Source organism: Synchiropus splendidus, chromosome 9 (assembly GCF_027744825.2).
Source record: "Synchiropus splendidus isolate RoL2022-P1 chromosome 9, RoL_Sspl_1.0, whole genome shotgun sequence".
Lineage (NCBI taxonomy): Eukaryota > Metazoa > Chordata > Actinopteri > Syngnathiformes > Callionymidae > Synchiropus > Synchiropus splendidus.
Genome location: NC_071342.1, coordinates 22679937 through 22701469, shown reverse-complemented (window position 1 = coordinate 22701469; position 21533 = coordinate 22679937). Strand labels below are relative to the sequence as shown.

The following is a 21533-nucleotide window of genomic DNA, read 5'->3' as shown; positions in this document are numbered from 1 at the left end:
AGCCACAGACAGGGTCTTGTTTGAATAAGATAACTTTATAAAAAACAGCAAAAACAGTGACAAGTAAAAAAAAAAGACTCATTTCATCCAGTCATAGGTGATTTCATGAAAACAAGCAGGAAAGTGAAGCAGTCGTACTAACATATTGAAGCACGGTCCAGTCGGGAGACTGTGCCCCTGGACTCGGCGGAAGTCTTTGTGTTGCCCAGCAGGTGGTCGCCGGGGCTGCAGCGTCGACTCGCGTAGCAAGAACTTGCTCCCCAAGAGAAAATCACACTCTAATGTTGACCCGCTTCACCAGCCGCTGGTGAGGCGAGCAAGCGCAGAGACATAAAAACAAACTTTGGCTTTTTGCTGCAGCAAAGGTGCTGACACGGCAACAGTCCATGCCGCTCTCAGCCTCTAGCGTCTTCACATGTTCGTCCACTCGTTCATGCCTACAGCATGTCGTCATCCTCCCCTCCGTACATGTCGGCCAGCTTCTTGAACCGCGGCCCCCAGTCGTTGAGGCAGTCGTAGTCCTGGTCCCCGCTGCTGTCAGAGTTCAGGGAGGACAGACTTCCAGCGTCTGAGCCCCCGCCCTCATAGTCGAACACCAGCAGGGAGTCATAGGGGGGCGCTGTTGGGTCATTGTCGGCTGCCTTCAGGTTCTGAGGAACAGCAGGAGGTTTAGCTCACGGGTGACCGTCAAAGCGACTGCGACAGTCAAACACACGGCCCCTTACATCGTCGATGAAGTTGCCGATCTCGTCTGGGTTGGCTGGGCGCTGCCGGTACTTGGGCGCCGGCATGAAGTTGGGCACCACGTCGTCCCTGAACACGCCGGGTCTGTTGTCGAGGCCTTGGTGGAGGACGCCCAGATCGTAGTCCTGCAGAGGAAGAGCTTAAGACCTGTCCTGTCACCAAGTCACCTGGCAGCAGGGGCGCCCTACCTGGTCGTCCTCGCCGCCGCCCTCCTCGTCGTAGTAGTAGATGTTGTCTCGGACGTCGTCGTCCTGCAGCAGCGGCTCTTTCTTCTCTCTCCGACCTCGGCGGGCGAACAGCAGCAGCAGGAGCAGCAGCACTGGAGACACAGACGGGGCTCAAGACGGGCTCAGTGGTGACCGCCGCACGCCTCCAACTCACTCAGCAGCAGCAGGATTCCTCCCAGGATGCCCAGGATCATGGGGAGGCCAGCGGCGGCGACCCTGGGGTCTTTGCATTGAACCTCGTCTCCGGAACAGTCGCACACCTCGGCCTGGACGGTGCTGTCCTGCTCCAGGCCTTGGTTGTCAGCCACACGCAGCACCAGGGTGTAGAAGTCCTGAGGCAGCTCCGTCGCCAGGTTCACAATGATGCCAGTTTCTAGAAGGAGAGACGACGGTGTCGATGCGGGTTCATCATCTGACCAGTGACGCACGTTACACTTGGATAACCACCAGTGACAGTCATCTAACACTCTGCTATTTCAAACCAGATCACTGTGCATCACTGCTGTTGCCACTGTCCGGATGTCAAATATGAACATTTGCTTTCTTCGACTGCCTCCTTGGGCATGACGTCATGTGCGGTTTCAGCACACGGAACAACCAACACGCACAAATGACTGGTTAAACAAAGTGGGGGGAGGAGCCTCGCAAATGTGACTCAAGTGCAGACTCAAAACGATGGGACTCTTTTGTTAATGTGATAGGTCAAGTTCAATGACACTTATGACAGATTGTTACTTTTGTAAATGATTCTCTTTGGTCCAGGAAGAAACAGCTCTGATGTTGTGCTTTCTCTAAAACAAAATGCTCCTCCAGCGCAACGGAGCGCGGAGAAGCGAGTCACAGCTGCCACATAAGTGCAGCTACTGCTACTCGGTGAAAAACAGGTAAAATAATAATGATAATGGGGCATATTTTCTACATTTTTGTTATATAAAAATGCAAAATATCACTTTGTTTTGTTTTTATACTCCGATGTGTTGCTTTTTGCATGTGCTTTTCCGTCCAATGGGTTTGAGACAAACATGGAAAGGTCAAGGCTGGACCCCACAGGGCTCAAGTTTGTTCCTAGGTTTTTGTTTCAAAAACACAACCTCAAATGTGACATAACCAAGTTACTTTATGAGGGATTAATCAGTAGTAAAACAATTGTTGCATCTAAGGTTCCATCACGGACTTGTACGTACTGCTGTCGTTCATCCTGGCGGTCCAGTTGCTCCTGGACGCCCCCTGCAGGGACACACTGTAGGGAGCAGCAAAGCCGGGCCCATCTTTGTCCGTGACCGACAGCAGCTGTGGCACCGTTTTCTTGTTGCACACCTGAAGACAGAGGAGCATAAAAACGGGTCAAGCTTTCAGCCAGTGAAGGGCCCTGAAGCAAAACACTGTACTGTCAAGCAGACAAGCACGTTCACTATGAATACTTCATCCTGAGAGGCGTGAGACGCACCCTGAAGGTTCGCTCCACGATGGTGGGTGCGTTGTCGTTGACGTCCTCTAGCTGGATCATCAGAGTTCCAGTTCCTGTGGCAGGGACCTCATCTGCACAGAGAGGGAGAGCACAGAGCTGAGCATGACTCGTGGCCCAGCTAGAGCCAGCACTGAGGGCGACTCTGGCTAACTCACCGTTGTCATAGGCTCCGATCAAAGCCGTGTATTTGTTGTCCTTGACGAAGTGAGACTCGCGGTCCATCTTACTCTTCACTGTGATCAGGCCCGTATCTTTGCCCACGTTCAGCCAGCCAGCTGGGTCGCTGAGGATCTTGTACCTAAACGGAGATGGGTGAGGATCTTCTCAGTCGAGGACCAGGGCTTGCATCACAGCTGAACCGATTCAATAGCAAGGGTTGGATCTTACATGACGGTCTGCTTGCGCTCGCGGTCGGGATCAGAGGCCAGGTACTGCACCACATCAGAGTCCACTGCCAGGTCCTCCCGTTTAGACACAAGCTTCTGCGCGGGGTCAAAGATCGGCGCCTCGTTGACGTCCATCACGGTGACCTCCACGGTGGCGGTAGCCGTCTTCAGCGGAACAGCAAACGGGACTTCGTTCTCCACGGCCACCAGCAGAGTATGCTTGCCTTGCTTCTCGAAGTCTAAACTCTGAAGAGACACAACGGTTGGCGCTCACAGAGCTCGGCTCACCGACGCCAGGAAGACCCGCGTCTCTCCCACCTTGGCCGTGCTGAGGATGCCTTCGTGCTTGTTGATGCCCGTCCGCACAGAGAACAGTTGGTCAGGATCCCCGGCCACGATCTTGAATTTGGCGTTCCAGGCAGCGGAGTGAGGCTCATCACCGTCAGTCACAGCCATCGTGACCAGTATGGCGTCAACTTTGTTTTCAGGCACAGATGCTTTGTACTGGAGGAACGAGAGAGGAGCGTGAGCAACAGGTCGAGTGCATCAACAACAGGATCTGACCTGACTTTTGACCTTTTGATTCGCCCAACTATTTTACATAGTGGAGCTGCTTTCATGAAACTAGGTTTACTTTTTTTTCCAGCATCAGCTTTTTCTGAAAGTCTTTCAGAAGCTCTTTATTAGTTAAAGCCAATCTATTGTGGGAGCAGAACCTAAACTTCTAGACAACTACGGCAGAGTAATGGCAAGAGTGGAGTGTAGTGGTCACTGGCATGATGCTGGAGAGGAGTCAGAGACACTGAGGCTGTCATTGGGAGTCACTGGACAGGACAAGATCTCAACTGAGTCCATCAGCAGGACACATGGAGACGTCTGGAGACAGATGTAGGGAGGACAGACGTCTTGGACACGGGGAGAAAAACACGGAGAGACAACCGCTACCTCCTTCCATTATGGAGTTTCAACAATCGCATGTAAACCCTACGATAAGCAAGGGAACACTGTATACGTAAACAAGACTCTCAGACATATTTCCATAGACTGACCAGGTTAACCGTGACTTCTGTGGCGGTGGTGTCATGTTTTTTAGAATGATCATGGAAGTTTATTAATGACTTGAATTGCTATCTGGACATCTATTTTGACCTGGTCCTCAGGAAATAGACCTATAGGAAGTCGCCAGAGTGCGACTGAGTAAGTCGGTGTGTTTGCCTCACTCATTCATCTGAACCCAGGAGCGGCGGTTGGCAGGACTCACCAAGCTCTCAGTGAATTCTGGAGCGTTGTCATTGCTGTCCGTGACAGTGAGGATGACCTTCGTCTTCCCAGACAAGCCCTCGCCGACCATGTCGGCCGCAAGAACCTCCAGCGTGTACTTGGGATATTTCTGTGGAAGGAGAGAATTACGTCCAGCCAGGTGTCAAACACACAGCTTCACAGAGGAGCAGATCAGACTTCATGTTGAGTGTCACCTCTCGGTCGAGGCCACCAGCATTGACCCGGATGGCTCCGTTGACGGGGTTGATGACAAACATGGATGCAGAGGGCATCTGTGGTTCTTGACTGATGATACTGTAGCGGATGTCAGAGTTGTCTGTGTTTTCCTGATCCAGGTCTGTGGCCACCACCTTGATCACCTCGAATTCTAGACAGAGAGCAGTGGCAGGACACCTTCATCATCTTCATTCAAGAAGCAGTCTACAGAGCACAGCGTTGCTCCTCCAGCACAGGAATAAAAATAGCAAGCTGTGGTGTAGCATCAACCAACCGAGTAAACATTCCACACACCTTTAGGCGACGCCTCAGCCACCTCGCCCAGGTAGGTGTCTTGGCTGAAGACTGGCTTGTTGTCGTTCTGGTCGATGACGTTGACTATAATGTCCATTGGCTCCTCAGCCGTTCCTGAACCCTCTGCAACCGCGTGTGCTTGGAACTGCAGGACAGAGGATTGAGTTTCATCACCAGTAAACAGACTCAAAGTCTTCCAGCACGCAGGACCGTAAGGAAGCTCCATATAGTTGCTATTATGTGTTGATGTTCCTCGTGGGCTAACCAGCATGAGACTTTCAGTCAGTACTGCTGTATGCTCCAGAGCAGATTATCAGTCAAAACCAAGCACAGACATTTAGCCGAAATAAATTAGATAGACTTGTCTCACCGTATACCGAGGACATTTTTCTCTGTCCAGAGGCTGAGTGAGGTACAAGGTCCCCGAATTTCTGTCAATGGTGAAGAGGCCCACTGGGTCCTGATCAGCTCCCGGGCCTGTGATGCTGTAAAAGATTTTCTTCACCAGGTCTGCATTGGACCGGATCTGCACAGAGACGGAGGGTGAAGCATCTCCAACCTGAGAAGCAGCCGAAAGACAAAATGTCCTCTTACCTGAGACACTTTAAGTGGGTACGGTCCACGGTCGTTCTCCACAACACTCAGGTCCGGGATGACCCAGTCTCTCTTCCTCCGGCTCAGGCCTCGGGTGGACTTGGGGAAATAAAGAACTGGCACATCAGGAGCACCTGAACTCTGGAGGACACAAATATGACCGAGGTAAAGAGACATGTACTAGACCTGTACACACCTGTTAGTGCGTACACAGATTTTGTATGAGCAAAAAAAAAAAAAAGAAAAAGAAAAAGATGGTGTTCGTCATCAATTGTGAAGAACGCCAGAAGGACGCCTCAGTAATTTCATCTGTGAATGTGTGGAGGAAAAAAAGGTGAACTCAATTCAGATAAAGGTTAAAGGACACAGAATGCAAAAAAAGGTCACTGGGAATGTTGACTTGCTTTAAAACTACTGCTGGAATGATTTCTGCTTCGACATGTTAAAGTACACACACGCGGAGGAGCAGATACTGTACAGGTATATGCATGACTAGACACCGTTCCATTGACAGCTAGGGGGCAGCGTCTGGTCAGTCATAAGTGAAGACCAGAGGCAATTTCTCTCCGGGCTTTTCCAACTATCATATTAAAACCATCAAAATTCAAACCATCAATGCCCTTACCCCCTAAACCCACCCACCCCCCAAAATCATTTCACAAAAAGTCAATACCTGTGTTTCATTACTATGATCCACATCAGTTTGGAGACGATGTTTCTCATCATCTCTGCGATGATGCTGTACATTCTGCTGTTCGTCGCTCTGGTTACGTCTGTGGTGAACTCCATGGTGATGCCCTCCGTTCCACTGGCCGTCACCATGGTGGCGTCTGTGGTGACCTCTGTGGCGACGTCCATGGCGATGCTCTCCGTTTAACTGGTCGTCGTCATGGTGATGTCTGTGGTGACCTCCATGGCGATGTCCACGGTGATGCTCGCCGTTCAACTGGTCGTCATCATGGTAACTTCTGTGGTGCCCTCCATGGCGACCTCCATCGTGATGGTGTCCATTCCACTGGCCGTCACCACGGTGGCGTCTGTGGTGACCTCCATGGTGATGCTCTCGGTCCAACTGGCTGTCGCCATGGTAACGTCTGTGTCGACCGCCATAACCATAATCACCGTTACCTTGGAGACCACTTGGTTGGTCATCACTTTGTTGTTGGTGGTGGTGGTGATGTCCTTGGAGCGTTATGTTGACAAGAGCAGTCACCTTGTGACCGTTTTTGACCCAAGTGTGGATGTAGAATTTGAAATGTCCCCCATGGAGGGTGACTGGTCGTTTGACCTGATGGTGAGAGAGACACTGTCGGGTTAGATCTCCTTCTTCAGCGATACTTTACAGCATGGATTGGCAGACTTTTTCAGTTTGAGAGCAACTTCTAAAGGAACAAGTTACAATGATCTACCTAGCTACGCAAAACAATTTTAACTACATAGATGATTCTATATTGTGCTTGGTTGTGATTCTTTCTCTGCAGCAAGTTTAGAAAAACATGGCTACAATTTGGTGGCTGAGACAGAATATGCAAAGCATTTTCAGACTGCTAAAAAATACTGAAAATGTCAGATGAAACATAATTAAACCAAAGCAATTTATGCCAAATAATAAAACAAAAGGGGAATGTGTTATATATATAAATTTCTTCACATAACCCTTTCAAAACGGGAGGGTCCATGATCACAATTGTTGGACTGCAAGACTCCATATTCATCCAGATTTTTCTTTTTCACTGAAGCGGGAGTCCACTTTTTGAACCATTTGAACCATTTTTACTGTGGGGGGCGCCATCACTTTCTTCTCCATAGTTGGTAACTATCACAGATTTGCAGCTATCAAGTCAATTCAGTGACTCACTACTGCCACCATGTGTGTCAAATGGATTAAAACTGAGGGTCTCGTGGCCCTCATGGTGTAAAACAAAATAACTTATAGCGGTGCTCTAAGAGGTGGTGTGGTTAAGAACCACTGGCCTAAAATATAGCTGGTCTCTGGAGGCAGAGTTACGGGGAGCTGGCCAGTGTCATGCTCATGGGCAAAAACAGCAGATTTCAGTGCTGAAATATGAATGAACACTTTTGATTTCATAGGTCTGATGCGATGAGGCTCGATCTTGGCGACATAAGGCTTGTTTGTCTGTCAATTCCCTTGTTCACTGATCAACCACTGTGCTTGGTTGACTGGGCTGCAAGAGTGATGGCACCACACATGCCGAGCACCGCAGTAACATACGGATGAACTCAGTTATTTTGGAAACACTGAAACAGACCGATCAATCTGGTCTTCCGCCATCTACCAACTACGTCAACTGGCTTAATGCGCACCCCTGCTATATAGCATGTGAAGGCCTCGGCAGACTGCAACAGTGAATTGGCTTCATGGTGGGAAAAAAAAGCAGTGGTTACATTTCAACCCGTAAATGATATGAAGTTTGACTCATGAGACTCACCTCCAAAACGCCATTCCTAACGGTGAAACGACTGTTGTCAGAAAAGTACAGGGGCAAGCGGTCAGAGCAGGTGGTCAAGTTGACTGGAATTAGAAGAAAATAGAGATCCATCAAACCAACACAAGAGAGTCAAGGGAACAAGTCATCTGAAGAATCGTCAGCTCAACCAAAGAGCAAGTCTCAGCACACAGCTTTACTTTCATTCAGGGTTGGATTCGTATATAGTCACACTGGAGCTTAAATCCTTGCATTAATTAGATACCACAAATATATATAAATATATATATATACATATATATATATATATATATATATATATATACACAAATATGGCAAAACGGTCAAAACATCTCATGAAGCAGCGGTAGAGATGGGACATGTTTCTCCAGCAAGCGGCTCCGTACCTCACAAGTCCAACTACGCTGCCAACTGGTGATTATTACCTCTGTGTTTTTGTGGTTTCAGCATCTGATGCTTGTTCATATTTCAACATCAGCCTATTCGTGACCTCACATCACCAGTTTAGAGGTCGAGCAGGCAATACACCACATGTGACACAGTGGCAGTATCATAACATCCAACTGTCTAACTTTACATCAAAAAGCTCATCACCGAAGTGAAAGTCAAGACTCTGACTGCTTAACTTCCGGCAGAAAGCCACAGAACATACCAAAGCACAGGTGTGAAGTAACCAGGTTTCAAATCAGACACTCAAGATTTGACAAAAACAAAGCCTAGATAACAAATAACGCTCTGCCCAACAAGTCGTCTGCATCTCCTTCAACACAGAAGAACATTCTTTCATCATGCAGCACAACAGTCAGTGTGCAGTAACCAGTGGAACCAAGTCCATTTGTGAGGATCAGAAGATGTCAAGTGAGAAGGGATCGAAGACCTTCCAGCGCATTATCAGCAAGTAGGTCATAACACAGACAGAAATGTTGCTCAACTACTCTGTAGCAAGACAATCTAATTTATTGTGCAACTGCGATGAAGAGTCATGAACAGTGTAGACGAGTGACGCACAGAGGAAGAAACTGATCCATATCAAGAACAGCAATTGTTAATGAGAAATGACGTGTACATGATATGGTACTTTGACCAAGTGTTTTTAAGACGAAACTATTTTGCTGTGATGAGATCACTTTGACACGAATAACATGCATGTATTCACAGTTCACGGCCATCTGTAGGGCTAAAGGACAGTAGTAGCTGTGCTACAAATCAAGTTGAGATGAAACAGTGGTGGTGTTGTTGTTGTTGTGGGATTAAAATAAATATTGATTAAATATTCACCAAGACTTCTGGACGCCAGAAGATGGCCCATACATTTCAAACATGAGGAATGCTCATCATGCAGTATGATTGTGGCAGGAGCACTCGACGAAAAGCAGCTCCCCTTTATTAGATTTAAACCTTCAACTAAAAAAGGCGACCATTTATAGAATTTTGAAGGGCTAATGGTCACATTTTCAACTAACCAAGAAAGTTACACAGGGAAAGATTTATTGGAGGAGAGCAGTAAACAAATGAAAGGGTTCATTAAAACAGATCATATATAGTTTTGTTTCTATTAGAATGAGGTGAAGAGCTTCATGGGGACAAACAGATAAAATGCAGAGGTTCACCAGGTTTTGTTTTGAACGAGGACTCGGGCCCCATGCAAACGGCAGCTTGCAGAACAGGCTCGGGGACATTATTGTGCTCTGGAGGTGAGAGCTTTTTAAAAGGTTCACCAGGGTGCAAGTTGAGACCTGAGCTTGTTTGGGCAACATGTTTGAACAATGAGTTCTGCTAATCTGGGGAAGGCAATCTGCAGCCACTGAAGCTTTTCTTGAAAGCACTTCACCCTCAATCTTAAAACACAAGACAAGCCGTTTCTCTTCTGAAGAATCCACAAACCCAACCATCAGTCTTCTTTCAATTATTAATGATTAACTCTCTGTTGATAACTCCCAGTCAAGATCCCGTGGAGCCTGAAACCATCCGCCGTTTCACTGTGAGCATTAAGGCAATGACTCACTTCCTGGGTTGATCTTACCTTTGCCCAGCGGAGTGCGAGGCATCAAGTGTCTCCTGGTCACCTTGAAAGTCAACACATCCGAATGAAATCCAGGTTGACACTGTGGCTCTTCGGCAGAAACCGAGACCTGAAAACACACAAGCGCTCCATTATGATGGCGAACTTTAGTCTTCCAGCACTTCAAGGCAGGGGTCGCCGCAGCAACTAAAATGGAGTGCGTCTTTGAGACAAAACAAGTGTACATGGGCTTTGGTTAGTTCCGTGAGATGGCTCCACTCTGCCTTTACGGCGCAGTGTTGGCCACGTTCATCAGTCGTGTTTGTGTGGATACTGTCAACTTTCAGTTGGATTAGATTAGGTCCTCTTTATGTGAGCCACAGTCGGGGAAATTCCGTGTGTCACAACAGCAACAGTCACGGCAGCAAAAGACATCAAAGGCAAATTATAAGGACATTAAAGGCACATTAATGAACAAAGACGTACACATAGCAACAGCAAACCTCAACTGGGCCAAGCCATCAGAACTAATGAAATACAAGAGAGTTGAGAGTGGAATACTTTGTAATGAGAAGTGCCGTGTAAATACAGCAGAAGTAGTTTAAGTGAGGAGGAAAGTTGGAGCAATGCTTGTTATTACTTACATTACATTAAACAAGTTGAAAATACAGGTTTGGGCCCTGATACTTTTTAAAGTGAAGAACAAAGGACGTACATTTAATGAAAGAGTGAGGTATCGATATTGACACGACAAACCGATGGCGTCGATGCAACCTGTTTGTGACGTCATCAACGGCACAGAAGGGCGAGGCCCGCAGTAGCATAGCCGGTTCCCACGGCTGAAACAAGTCTGTGTTCATCAAAAAAACGTACTAAAATACAATTAAGGTACTTTATTCGAACTAAAAAGCTAGTTTCGTAGGAAAATACGAGGGACCAAGAGAGCAGGGAACTTAGCCAACCTGTCGGCTCGCGAGCGTCCACCATCTTAGCTAGTCGAAATTAGCTTTAACCCTATTTAATGAAAAATAAATCACATTGTCGGGAATGAACTGGCGTGTTTAAGTTCACAACTGTGCGGTGAAACGTGACGGCAAGTGAGGAGGGTAAAAAAACAAAAAAAAAAAAAAAACGAAAGTCAAAGTTCATATCTCACCTGAAACAAGACGATTAAAGCCCCCCAAACCGCGACCCGAGCGGCCCCCATCTGGCTGGTTGCGTGTCCGAACACGGTCCAATAAAAAGTCGGTAGAATCCTGAGCGACACTCGGCGTCCTCGACTCCAGCGGGAGCGTCCAGAAACTGAGAGGCTTCAGCGGGGCGAGCTCGAGCAGGTTCTCTGGCTCAGTGACGTCAGCACACAGGTGCGCGGCTTCCGTGTTGGGCGGAGTGGCGCGCCCGAGAGGCAGAAAGCGGCGGGTCAGAGTGACTCACCTGGCCGCCCGGGACCGAGAGCGGAGCTCAGAAGTGCTGCCCGGCACCTTTGACTGGTCCAGCTTCGACTGTCTCGTCTGCGTCTGACTGACACTAACGCGCGCCCCCTCCCACTCGCTACTACTCTCACTTCCTACACAGTTCTCTTTCCGAGCGCAACTATCCCCGACGTTGAATCACGGAAACTGAAACATGTTATAAAGAAGTATCGAGCACAGATGGAGAAAATGCAGCAGTACACTGAGGCCAGCCAGAAAAACCTGACCTTATGCTGTTTTGGGCACCATGTAGTGGCCTGAAAACCGTCATGTGACAGCGATCTGTCTTGAATATCACATTAATACAACACTTTCACGTCATTATTTGTTACTGGTTTTTAATTGAAAGACGACACGCTGTCTGTAATTGATCAGGTTCACAGCAACAAAGTGTCAGTTTAATTGATTTAATTTTATATACAGTGCACAAATTGTCATAATTATCAAATATCGTTTTTTTCCAATATATATATATATATATATATATATATATATATATATATATATATATATATATATATATATATATATATTATATATATATATATATATATATATATATATATGAAACATAGAGGTAAAAAAATAAATAAAAATAAAACAAAATTTTAGATTCTGATGATGATGATGATTTTTTTCTCTCTTTGTGACATAACTATTCTAACGATGCTCAGTGTGATGTAATGTATAGCATGTTAGCAAGAGTTTGAAATATAAAAGTAAATGTTGATTAAATGAATGTACTCAGTTATGTTGTGATAATCTCATATTACGTACTTTTGCTGAAAACCTAGAGGCCACTGTTGAGGAAAAGATACATTTACTTCACTTTTGAAGAAGAGTGAGAATGAAAAAGTGTGTTTTATAAATTCCACTTCTGCAGAATTTTGCCTCAAAGAACAACATATTTATTCGTGTCTTTAAAGTCAGTAAAGAAGCTTGAAAATACACACCATCTTTGGAAAACACTCGAACAACCTGAACTCATAGTTCAAAGGCAAGACAATACACGTAGAAGGAGTCGTCCTCTACCGTCTCTGGTTCCGACCAGGGATGATCATGGGTCAATAACAGAGAGCTCGCAGCAGAACAAAGCAGGTCCTGTCGCAGTTCAAACAAGGTCACTTCATTTACACGTTAAACATGGGATGAGTGTAGTGCATCTGATGCGAACAGTTAGCTCCTCCTCTCCATAACATCAGGAGCTGTTTCTCTTGGATTAAGGTCTGACATTCTAAAGTAGAATTTTCCATCCTCACTCCTTTGTCAGCTTACTGTGTGAGTACTTTATGTACGCTGTACTCAAATTACGCCGTGAAGCTTCAATCTGTAAAGATCTCCACAGAAGCCAGCAGGAGCTTCCTGACATGTCCGTGATGGAAAAGAGACACTTGGTCAGCCATAAGGAGAAAACAACAGTCACAGGACACTTCTCGCTTTGGACAGAAGAAGGCAACAAAGGAGAAGGCGGTGCGTGAAGCGCCCAGGCAGGAGTGAGACCATCACGCTGCTGAGACCAAGCGCTGATGGACGTCCTCAGCGTGAGGCAGGTCTGTTGCCAGCTCAGGTCCAAACATGTTGTTGAACATTCCAACAGGTCAGTACTGACGTAAAGTGCTCTTGAGGTCATTTTCCACGCTGATGTTCCATCAATAATTCATTGGTGAGAGAAAAGCTCTGCGTGATGGTCCGTGGTCAGCTGACTGAGCTTTGTTGTCCTCTGAGCAAACCTAAAACAAACTGCTGTTGTTGCTGTGCGCTTAATGCAATGTTACACCTACAGGTCAGGGGTCAACATGAGGACTCCTCCAGAATTTCCCTCAAGCTCAATTTGGAACAGGAATATCCACCGAGAAGGTTCAGAGTGGATTTCATTTCTTTTCCGTTCTTGAATTCACAGACAGCAGCAGTCACGCTGGAGTCATGTGACCACTCTGGTACTGAGCTGGACCTGATACGGGCTGGCTCTGTTCGCCCTCTGAAATTCACCAGTCAACCAGAAGTCGAGGCTGAAGCAGAAGTATCACTAGAGGCAGAAGCAACACGATGTTGTTGTGATGAAGTTGGGGCAGCAGTACTTTAGAAGTAGGGGAAACAGGCTCACAGTGGTGGCAGCAGCAGTTGTTTTAGGGGCAGTGTAGAAGTCGAAAATGTATAACTGCAAGAAGCAGCAAGAGTTTGTTTCAAATCTAGAGTTGTCGTAGTGGCACTGCTGGTTATCATAGTATAGTGGAGGTGCTGGAAAGGACCGCAGAAGTATCCACACGTGTTTAGCTGTACTGTGGTGCTCCACCATGAACACGGCTGCGAAAACATGACGGGGGTTTCCAGTCCCGACCTCTGAATCCCGACTCCTTGTTCCTCCTCGCTGGTGGAACGTGTGGACCCAAGAAAGTGAGTCAGCCACGGCGACTTCCTGTGGGATGAGATGTTATCTCGTCCTCCTCTCATTCCTCGGACCTCGGAGGAGGACCGGTCAATTACAGTGACCAGCACTTAGCGGCTGGGAAGGTTAATGCGGGAGGATGAGAGGAAGACGTGATGACTGGAAGCTCACCAGCTCAGATTACGACGCTCATCAGACGGTTGAAGGTTTTGGTGTTGACTTGGATCACATGTTTGAGAAGAATCCAGGCAGGCGGAGTCTTTGGTGAGGGGAGAGACAATGTGTTGTTGTAGATGTTGACATGATGATACTGTTGTTTTTTGTCTTTCATAGTTTTCCAAACGCCTCCTCTTAACTGGTCGCTCTGCCTGCACTCTCGCCTTCACCTCCCTTCACATTGTCTCTGGATGAACAACCAAAAATACTTTACCGTCTCTCTGACCATTGGTCTCTAGCTTGTTTGATGGCTCTGCATTTTCTGTTACTACTTTTTGTAGTGAATCATTTCTGCTGCTGTGCTCAACAACAGTCAGCCTCCGCTGTTGTCACACACTTCCGCATCATTCCTGATCTCAGAGGTAGGACGAACCGACTGCTTCGACTGTGTCCCACGGCGCTGTTATCAGGAAAAGCAAAGTTCCCGCAAAGCTCCCGCACCCCTCCCCCTCAAACCAAAAGTTGATACGCAACATTCCAGACGCTCTTCCATTGCCAAGGTCTCATCTACTGCTGCGACCGACCTTCGCCCCCCTCCGGACACCCAGCGCTCATTTACACGGTTCCTGGTTTCAGTCGCCATGGCGACCAACCAAGCTCACTCCAGTGGCTGTGTTCAGACTGTTGATAGAAACAAATGTGAGCATTTAAACTCTCTACATTCCTCTGATCAGCGAGGTGTTGACCTCAGTGCCGCCAGTGGAGTTGCTGTGATGAGTACGATCACGTGTTGAACCTTATCAGACAGCTCATACAGGACTCTGCTCCTGGCTCTGGGAGAGTCCATCTTTATTAGACGTGGCCCAGAAATCAGAGCTGGACTGACCCTCCCCAGAGTGAAGAATGGTGAAGGGAAATCCTCTTGGTCTGCACACCAGGACCAGACGTGACTTAGGAGACCTTACAAGTGAGGTCACAGCAAAACTACAAATGTCATTGCACTCGTCCATTCATTTCTATTTGAATCTCCTTATTTTACCCTTTTTTTCTGGGCATTTTTGTGTCTGTTTCTCCCTAGCTATTGATATTTGACCAGATGAATGAGGTGTATTTGGAAAAAAACCTCGGAATAAGTACCTTCATATCACATATGCATGCTTTACCGTGATATTCACCACATGGAGTTTTTACAGAGCTTTCCCCAACGGTCTCCTTCTTTTATAACATTGTAGCAATGAAGTGTAAGCTAGACTGTTTTTCTTCTGTCCTTGTGTCCTTGTATGGCTTGGCATCACAGTCTTCCAGGGACCTTCATCGTCTTCAAGACAGTTTGCTTATCCTTGGTGGAATTTCAAACAATGACGCGGCACTGTGTTTCCCTGCGGCTCTCACGCCGGGACCCGAGCGGGCTCTTCCCATAACATGCTCCCAGCAAATGAGCAGAGGACCACGATGCAGCCGTGAGTCGACTGTACATGGGTGCCACGTGACTTCATGCTTTGCACACAGTATATAAGATGTGTGTGACGGTAAGTCACATGACCCTACGTGAGTGTTTAGGCAGGAGAGACTTGGTGCTTTTGGGAGGGTGGAAGTTTCTTTTGGAAAGATTCGTGATCTCAACGTCAAACCCCCTCCTCATCTACTCTGCAAACATCTAACCACACACACACGTTTTGCTATCTTTGACGGGATCTCTCATTGCCATAACCGAAGACAGGGGCCGTCAAACCCAAAGACAGGAGGGGAGGAGAAAATTGAAAATAAAAATCTAGAAAATTACACTTTAAAAAATGCACAGAAAGTGTTGGTTTGTCGTGTTTTATTTCATTTAAACCACATTCCATTTAAAGATTCTTGATGTTTCTCATATACTTCAAAATATACTTTCAACTGTGATGTATTTTAAGGGACAAGAAATACTATTCAGAAAAATAATCAATGGAGAAAGTTATGTTTCATTTGCATCATAATAAACCAAAATAATGCACAACACAAAAATGTCAGAGACCACAACAATGTCAGTTTTGTAGTTTTACTGTGACTCCTGGAGGGTGGCAGAAATACTCTCACCCTAAACCTAACCATCCAATACACATGGCTCACCTGAACCAGGACTCTGAACCAAACTGAGACCAGTTATTTTTTTATATTATTATTTATATAAAATTGAAGTCAGGCTGAGGCTTCACCTCATGGGGTCCAGCCACATGTCCCCACAAAATAGGAAAGTCCTCACAAGAAAGTGTTTTGTCAAGAACTGGTGCCCACAAAGTAGGATAAGGAAGCTCACACACACACACACACACACACACACACACACACACACACACACACACACACACACACACACACACACACACACACACACACACACACACACACACACACACACACACACACACACTCTTTGCTTTCAGGAAGTGCAAGAGTCTGGCGGTAGAATAATTCAAACAGCAAGACCGTGTGCTTTCAGTTTTGAAGTTTTATTTGGTTTGGGTGGCCGCAGCTTCTCGTGCTGCGCTCTCCCGGGTCCAAGGCGGCTTGTAATGGCTAACTCCAAGGTGAATCATTAACACGAGCAGCTGTCACCTGCAGGTCACGTCTGTTCCCCAGGTAGCAAACAAGAGTCCGACTGTCAACATCATTTGCTGTGTCGCCGTTTCCATACAAAAATACACTGTTCACATTGCATTTTCCTCAAACCTCAACACGCCAAGCACAAAATGATGCTGATAATAGTAAACAACAACAAACCCAAGACAAACAAAAACTCATAAAGTGAAATGCTGGCGTCCACAGATCAGTCTAGTCATATGACTGTAGCGTAGCCCAGGACCAACTCACCAACTTAGTCTGAGGAACTTGAGAAGGAAGTGTAAGAAGAAGTGGTTTCTTGACCCATGTTTTTCTAACCTCAGACACTGTCTGGCGACCACCGTGACTTGTAGGACGAGGTTGCCAAACACGGCGAGAACTGGGTCCCAGTAGCTCACACAAACTGTAGTAAAGTGGATCATCAGGCCACAGGTGAGCCAGTGATCCAGTGGGAAAAAGTAGTAGATTTAATGGAATGTCTGACTTCATTGTGCAAAAGTGGAAAACAAACTTTCCATTTAAAGAGATTTTATGGATGTTAATGCCAGTTTCTTTCCTTGCGATCCTTGTCTCTTTCATTTTTACCTTTTACATGTTTGACATAAAGTCAGCTAAAAGTTAAAATAAAAAAAAATGCATTCAAAATAAGACAAGGAAGTGACACTGGAGGAAATAGCATGTGGAGAAAAAAGTGCTGAGGGAAGCAATTATTAACCAATTTTCGGGGGAAAATATATCTGAAGTGATCACTCATGAGGAAACATTATCCGGTGAAAAATATCAAACAACAAAACAAAAGAAAAAGTGGCAGGAGAACACACACAAACCTCCCTTGCAGAAATACAATGAGGAAGAACCTAGAGAAAGAAAGAGCGGAGAAAAAAAACAGAGATGGATGAAATGAAACGTCTTTCAAAAACAAATCTGCCGCGATAACCGATTGAAGAAAGTCACTTGTGGGACAGAGAGCTTGCTCATATGAGCTCAATGAAGGAAGGAGCTCATGGGAAGAACCTGAAGAGCTCAACAGGAGCAGACAAGGGTCTTCAAACAGTGAAGCAGGTGATCATCAGTGTGAGCTGGAGATGGTCCTCCAAGGGCCAAACCTGTGACGCTTGTGAGGCGTTCGGGGTCTGTGGAAATCTGAGCACCAATGGGCTTCCAAAACAGTTTGGAAACACAGGTTCACAGTGGTGGCGGTACGTAGCCTTATATACTCAGAAGATGGAGCCTGAGAGGCCTGGGACGTGGCTGAGTCTAGACTGAAGCTTCCCATCAGGACCAGCTCTGTCCCTCCGTCTCCTGAGGGGCCGGAGTCCAGTGTCGGCAGAGCAGCATTAGAGCACTTCCATCTTCCGTCTTCAGTGGACTTGCAGTTAAAAGCCCATCATCACATCCTTTTAGCTCCCATCAAGTCTTTATGGCTGCTTTCACTCTCCTTCACGTTCCCACAGTCACGTGGTGCGGCGTGTCGAGGCGTCTCTCTGCAGCCCAGCCCATATCAGGTTAGTGTGTGAGTGTGTGACGGGGCCTGGAATGTGGGTGCACTCACCTGAGGACTGGTTAAAGCGGGGGCAGCTGGGGAGGATGGGACCCGCCCACTTCTGCAGCACAGTCATGCCGATGACAGACGCTGCATTTCTAAACCACAGAGAGCGTCGAGAGCTTGATGTGATGGTGACGCAGTGGTGAGTGTCCAACATTCCTGCAGCCCGTTGTTCACATGATGCCACCACGGACGAATCGGAGGAAACATGGAGCGAAACATGGGGTGAAACTGTCAAAAAATCTTGACTGTCTATCGCTTCCTTTGAATCAACAACCAAGTGTGATCATGTGACCCTCACCTTCCTGGACCCTGAGGCGGCCATGTTTGTCGCAGGTTTGTGCAGCAACACGTTAAAACCCATCAACGTTGCCACGTTCATCGGTCTGGAGGCGGAACTTTTCAGTTCTTTTTTTCAACTTCTTGCGCATTGATCGTCAACTTGATACCCAGAAACTCCAGACCACTTCCTGCTGAGTGTGTGTGCGTGTGTGTCCTCAGGCCATGTGATACTCCTCATGCTGTGAGGGTGTGTTGACTCATGCTGTGACGTCCTGTTGTTACACAAATGGGACTTCACCACTGTTTGCTCTGTTGCTTAACCCCTCAACAGTTTCTACCTGCGGCGGGGTCAAACCACGCTGGCCAGTTAGCTGCCCTCTGAGACGCCATTGGGAGGAAGCACAAGAGAGCACATGAGAGAGAAGCACAAGGTCCCAATAATAAAACAGGAAGTGAGGAGCGGAGTATTTACAGATTTCTTTTGTCAGTGAAAATGAAACAGCAGCAGGCAGAACCAGTGAATTCAGGAGAAAGAATCAACTTTATTTAATGTTTCTAAAGAAACTACAGTGAATATTTCTCTTCAAATACTTAATTAATCACGACCTTCTCTATTCGACCTTGCTTTGTATAAATGTGCTGAGTTTGCATCTTCACTCCGAGAGTTTGGCTCTCAGGTGACCAGAACACAGTCAATTGCGAGAAAGGAAGGAAATATAATAAAAAAAACATTCAGAAATGTTGCTCTGCCTAATCAGGTTCCTCTTTCACTATTTTAACTTCTAATGTTACTCTTATTTGATTCTATTTAAACTGAGGATTCGTCTGCAACTTTAAATTGTTTCACATTTTCTCAGCTCAAACTCACATTTTGGGGGAGTTTTGAGGCTCGACGAAAAACAGATGTACTCAAATGCACTTTTACTTCTATGCAAAAAGAAATAAATGAATCATTTTGAATCATATTTCTGAGTGAAGATTTCCACTTGAGAATGATCAGTGTGGTAAAACTGGTTCTGATCCTGGACCAACCAGAAGCTCAGCGTAACATTGGGAAGGTGCGAGTGTCCAGACCAGAAGACTTGGGGACTGGACCAGGTTCACCAGGGGGAAGTGTGATGCGGCGGCGACATTTGCTGTCTCCGTTCTCACCACTTCTCTATCCGCGGTCGTGCTTCCTGTCGCCTCTATTCTGGGGGAACTGTCTGATTCCACTCTTCTGTCATCTCTCAAATCACTTCTCTTTTTGGAAGTGGAGAAGATTACGAAGCAAAGAGCACAGTTCCCACGTAAAAATAGAGTTGAGGGCGCGGAGAAGAGCATGGGGGTTGGGGGGTGGGGGGGTACAGGAAGCGGTTATGTGTTCTCGCCACCAGAGTCTGAACCGCTGCACAGAGGAACATGTTGCTTTTGATCTTCATCACAGATAGTATCTCCTTGTGAGGGGGCTGCCCTGGTGATGAGGCTTCATGAAACAGTGTCTTCAGTTTCAGTGGCGCTCTCCGTTGGTTGTTGTTTCATGAAGCCCATCACGACTGAGCTGGAAGTGATCGTCCTGTTCACCTGTTCATCCATCCAGTCGGGTGGAGGTCAGAGTTGGGTTTGGAGGGGATGGTGTAGCTTTCCTCTGCACTCTGGTTTCCTCCCACAACTCAAAGCACACAGAGCTGGACTGGAGCCCCCTTCAGGGGACGGACCCCCCTCGAGGGAGCATGAATGAACACAGAAGAGTCTGTTCTGACAAGACCAAAGAACCCAGTCACTTTCACTCTGAGTCGCTTATTTGAGCGTGTCTGTGAGGACCCACCCAGTCTCAGCCACAAGCACACATTCATCTCTGTTCTTTATTTTAATCATATTTTTCTGAGTGTCACTTTCCATTTCAGCTTCACGTCACACTCAACCACTGTGAACCACTGGATTTGGACAAAGGTCGTGAAGATGTGTCACAGCTGAAGAATGTGCTGGTCGATGGAGCTGCTGCTGATGTTCATCCTCAGACATGAAAGACCTGAGGAGGACTGCGCGTCCTCCACCTGAGGGAGTCGCAGAATTCCTGTCATTCCTAATCCCCCCCCACACTTACCCGGAGCGAGAGCCCGAGGACAGGGCCGGCGCTGTTTATCAGCGTGGCCACACCCTGCACCTCAAACCCGTCTTTATCCCCGCGTGTGTTTGAGCAGCCGTCTATTGTCGGCCGGAGGTGTGGCCGCCTCCCAATTACAGCCGTCCACGTTGGTAAACAGCAATCTGATCCAACTGGCTGCCGGAGAGGAGACACCAGCGTCAGGGGCCTGCGCCGTAGCAGCCACACACACACACACACACACACACACACACACACACACACACACACGCACGCACACAGCCAGGTAACCCTTTCCCCAGCCTCTCACCCCGAACCCAACCACCCAAAACACATGCCTCACCTGAACCAGAACTCGGAACCAAACTGAAACCCAGTTATAATAAACTACTCTTACTTATGTTTTAACCCTCTAAACCAGGGGTACCCACCTTTTAGCAACCACGAGCTACTCCAACAGCACTGTGTGACCCGAAGGCTAACAATTGGTTCAGTACACACTCTCTTCTACAGTGGTGCCTCGGTTCTCGACCACAATCCGTTCCAGACGGCTGTTCGAGAAGTGATTTGTTCGAAATCTGAATCCATTTTCCCCATTACAATGAATGGGAAAAGAAATAATGCGTTCCAAGCCTTAAAATAGTCTTTTGTAGGAGTGAATGTAGAGTGTCTGCTGCAGGTGGCTGTTCCTCTATGTGTGTGGCCGCTGCATGTGGGAGGGGTTGCCGAGTGAGTGACGTCTCTCCAGAAGTGAAGAGGTGCCCGGTGCGTGTCCAGCTCTGAATGTGCGCTTCTGTGCAGTTTGGCTGTGACAAAGTCATAAACCAAGTCACGCTCTGTCCCAGACTCGCCTCATCCCTGTCCCAGCTCCAGCCCACAACAGGACATCAAACCCTGGAGTGAGCGCTCCAGCACCTCCCCTGTGACACTCTACCACGGTCCAGTGCGGAGACAGGAAAGGTTTTACACCTCAGTATGAAGAATAAACAGTCAGTAAATGGAGCTAACGGGACACGTCTGCATGCAGAGGCTGCGTTATACACAATAACAAAGCGCCTCGTGGGTCAGATGATCGGTCTGCGCACGTTAGGTTTTTTTCGGCTTTTTTCAGGGGCGTTCTATTTCTGGATTTTCATTTCGAAATCCGAAGCAAAAAAATCTTGAAATTTTTGTTCGAACTCCGATTTGTTCGAATTCCGTGACGTTCGAAAACCGAGGTACCACTGTGTATGTATATATATATATATATATATATATATATATATATATATATATATATATATATATATATATATATATCAAATGGATAAAGGATATTCCTCTCAAC

The 21533-nt window shown here is 46.9% G+C and overlaps 1 protein-coding gene across 1 annotated transcript; it reads right to left on the bottom strand.

Annotated features, from left to right (window-relative positions):
* Positions 1-14: 14 nt before the first annotated feature.
* cdh1 (cadherin 1, type 1, E-cadherin (epithelial)) lies at positions 15-11187 on the bottom strand. The gene is made up of 18 exons (XM_053875573.1): positions 10837-11187; positions 9702-9810; positions 7661-7743; positions 5884-6498; positions 5211-5351; positions 4987-5142; positions 4617-4761; positions 4301-4473; positions 4087-4215; positions 3144-3329; positions 2827-3071; positions 2595-2737; positions 2419-2510; positions 2156-2288; positions 1126-1344; positions 933-1063; positions 726-869; positions 15-650 (listed from the first exon to the last, which is right to left on the bottom strand). The coding sequence occupies exons 1-18, from the start codon at positions 10885-10887 to the stop codon at positions 438-440; spliced, it is 3108 nt and encodes a 1035-aa protein (XP_053731548.1). The 5' UTR covers positions 10888-11187; the 3' UTR covers positions 15-437.
* Positions 11188-21533: the final 10346 nt, after the last annotated feature.

Excerpts from the sequence above, each read along its gene's own strand:
- cdh1 (XM_053875573.1), bottom strand. The coding sequence starts at position 10,887 with ATGGGGGCCGCTCGGGTCGCGGTTTGGGGGGCTTTAATCGTCTTGTTT. Across the intron at positions 7,744-9,701 it reads TCGCACTCCGCTGGGCAAAG|TCAACTTGACCACCTGCTCT; the intron begins GTAAGATCAACC and ends TTCTAATTCCAG. Across the intron at positions 1,345-2,155 it reads CGCCAGGATGAACGACAGCA|AAACTGGCATCATTGTGAAC; the intron begins GTACGTACAAGT and ends CTCTCCTTCTAG.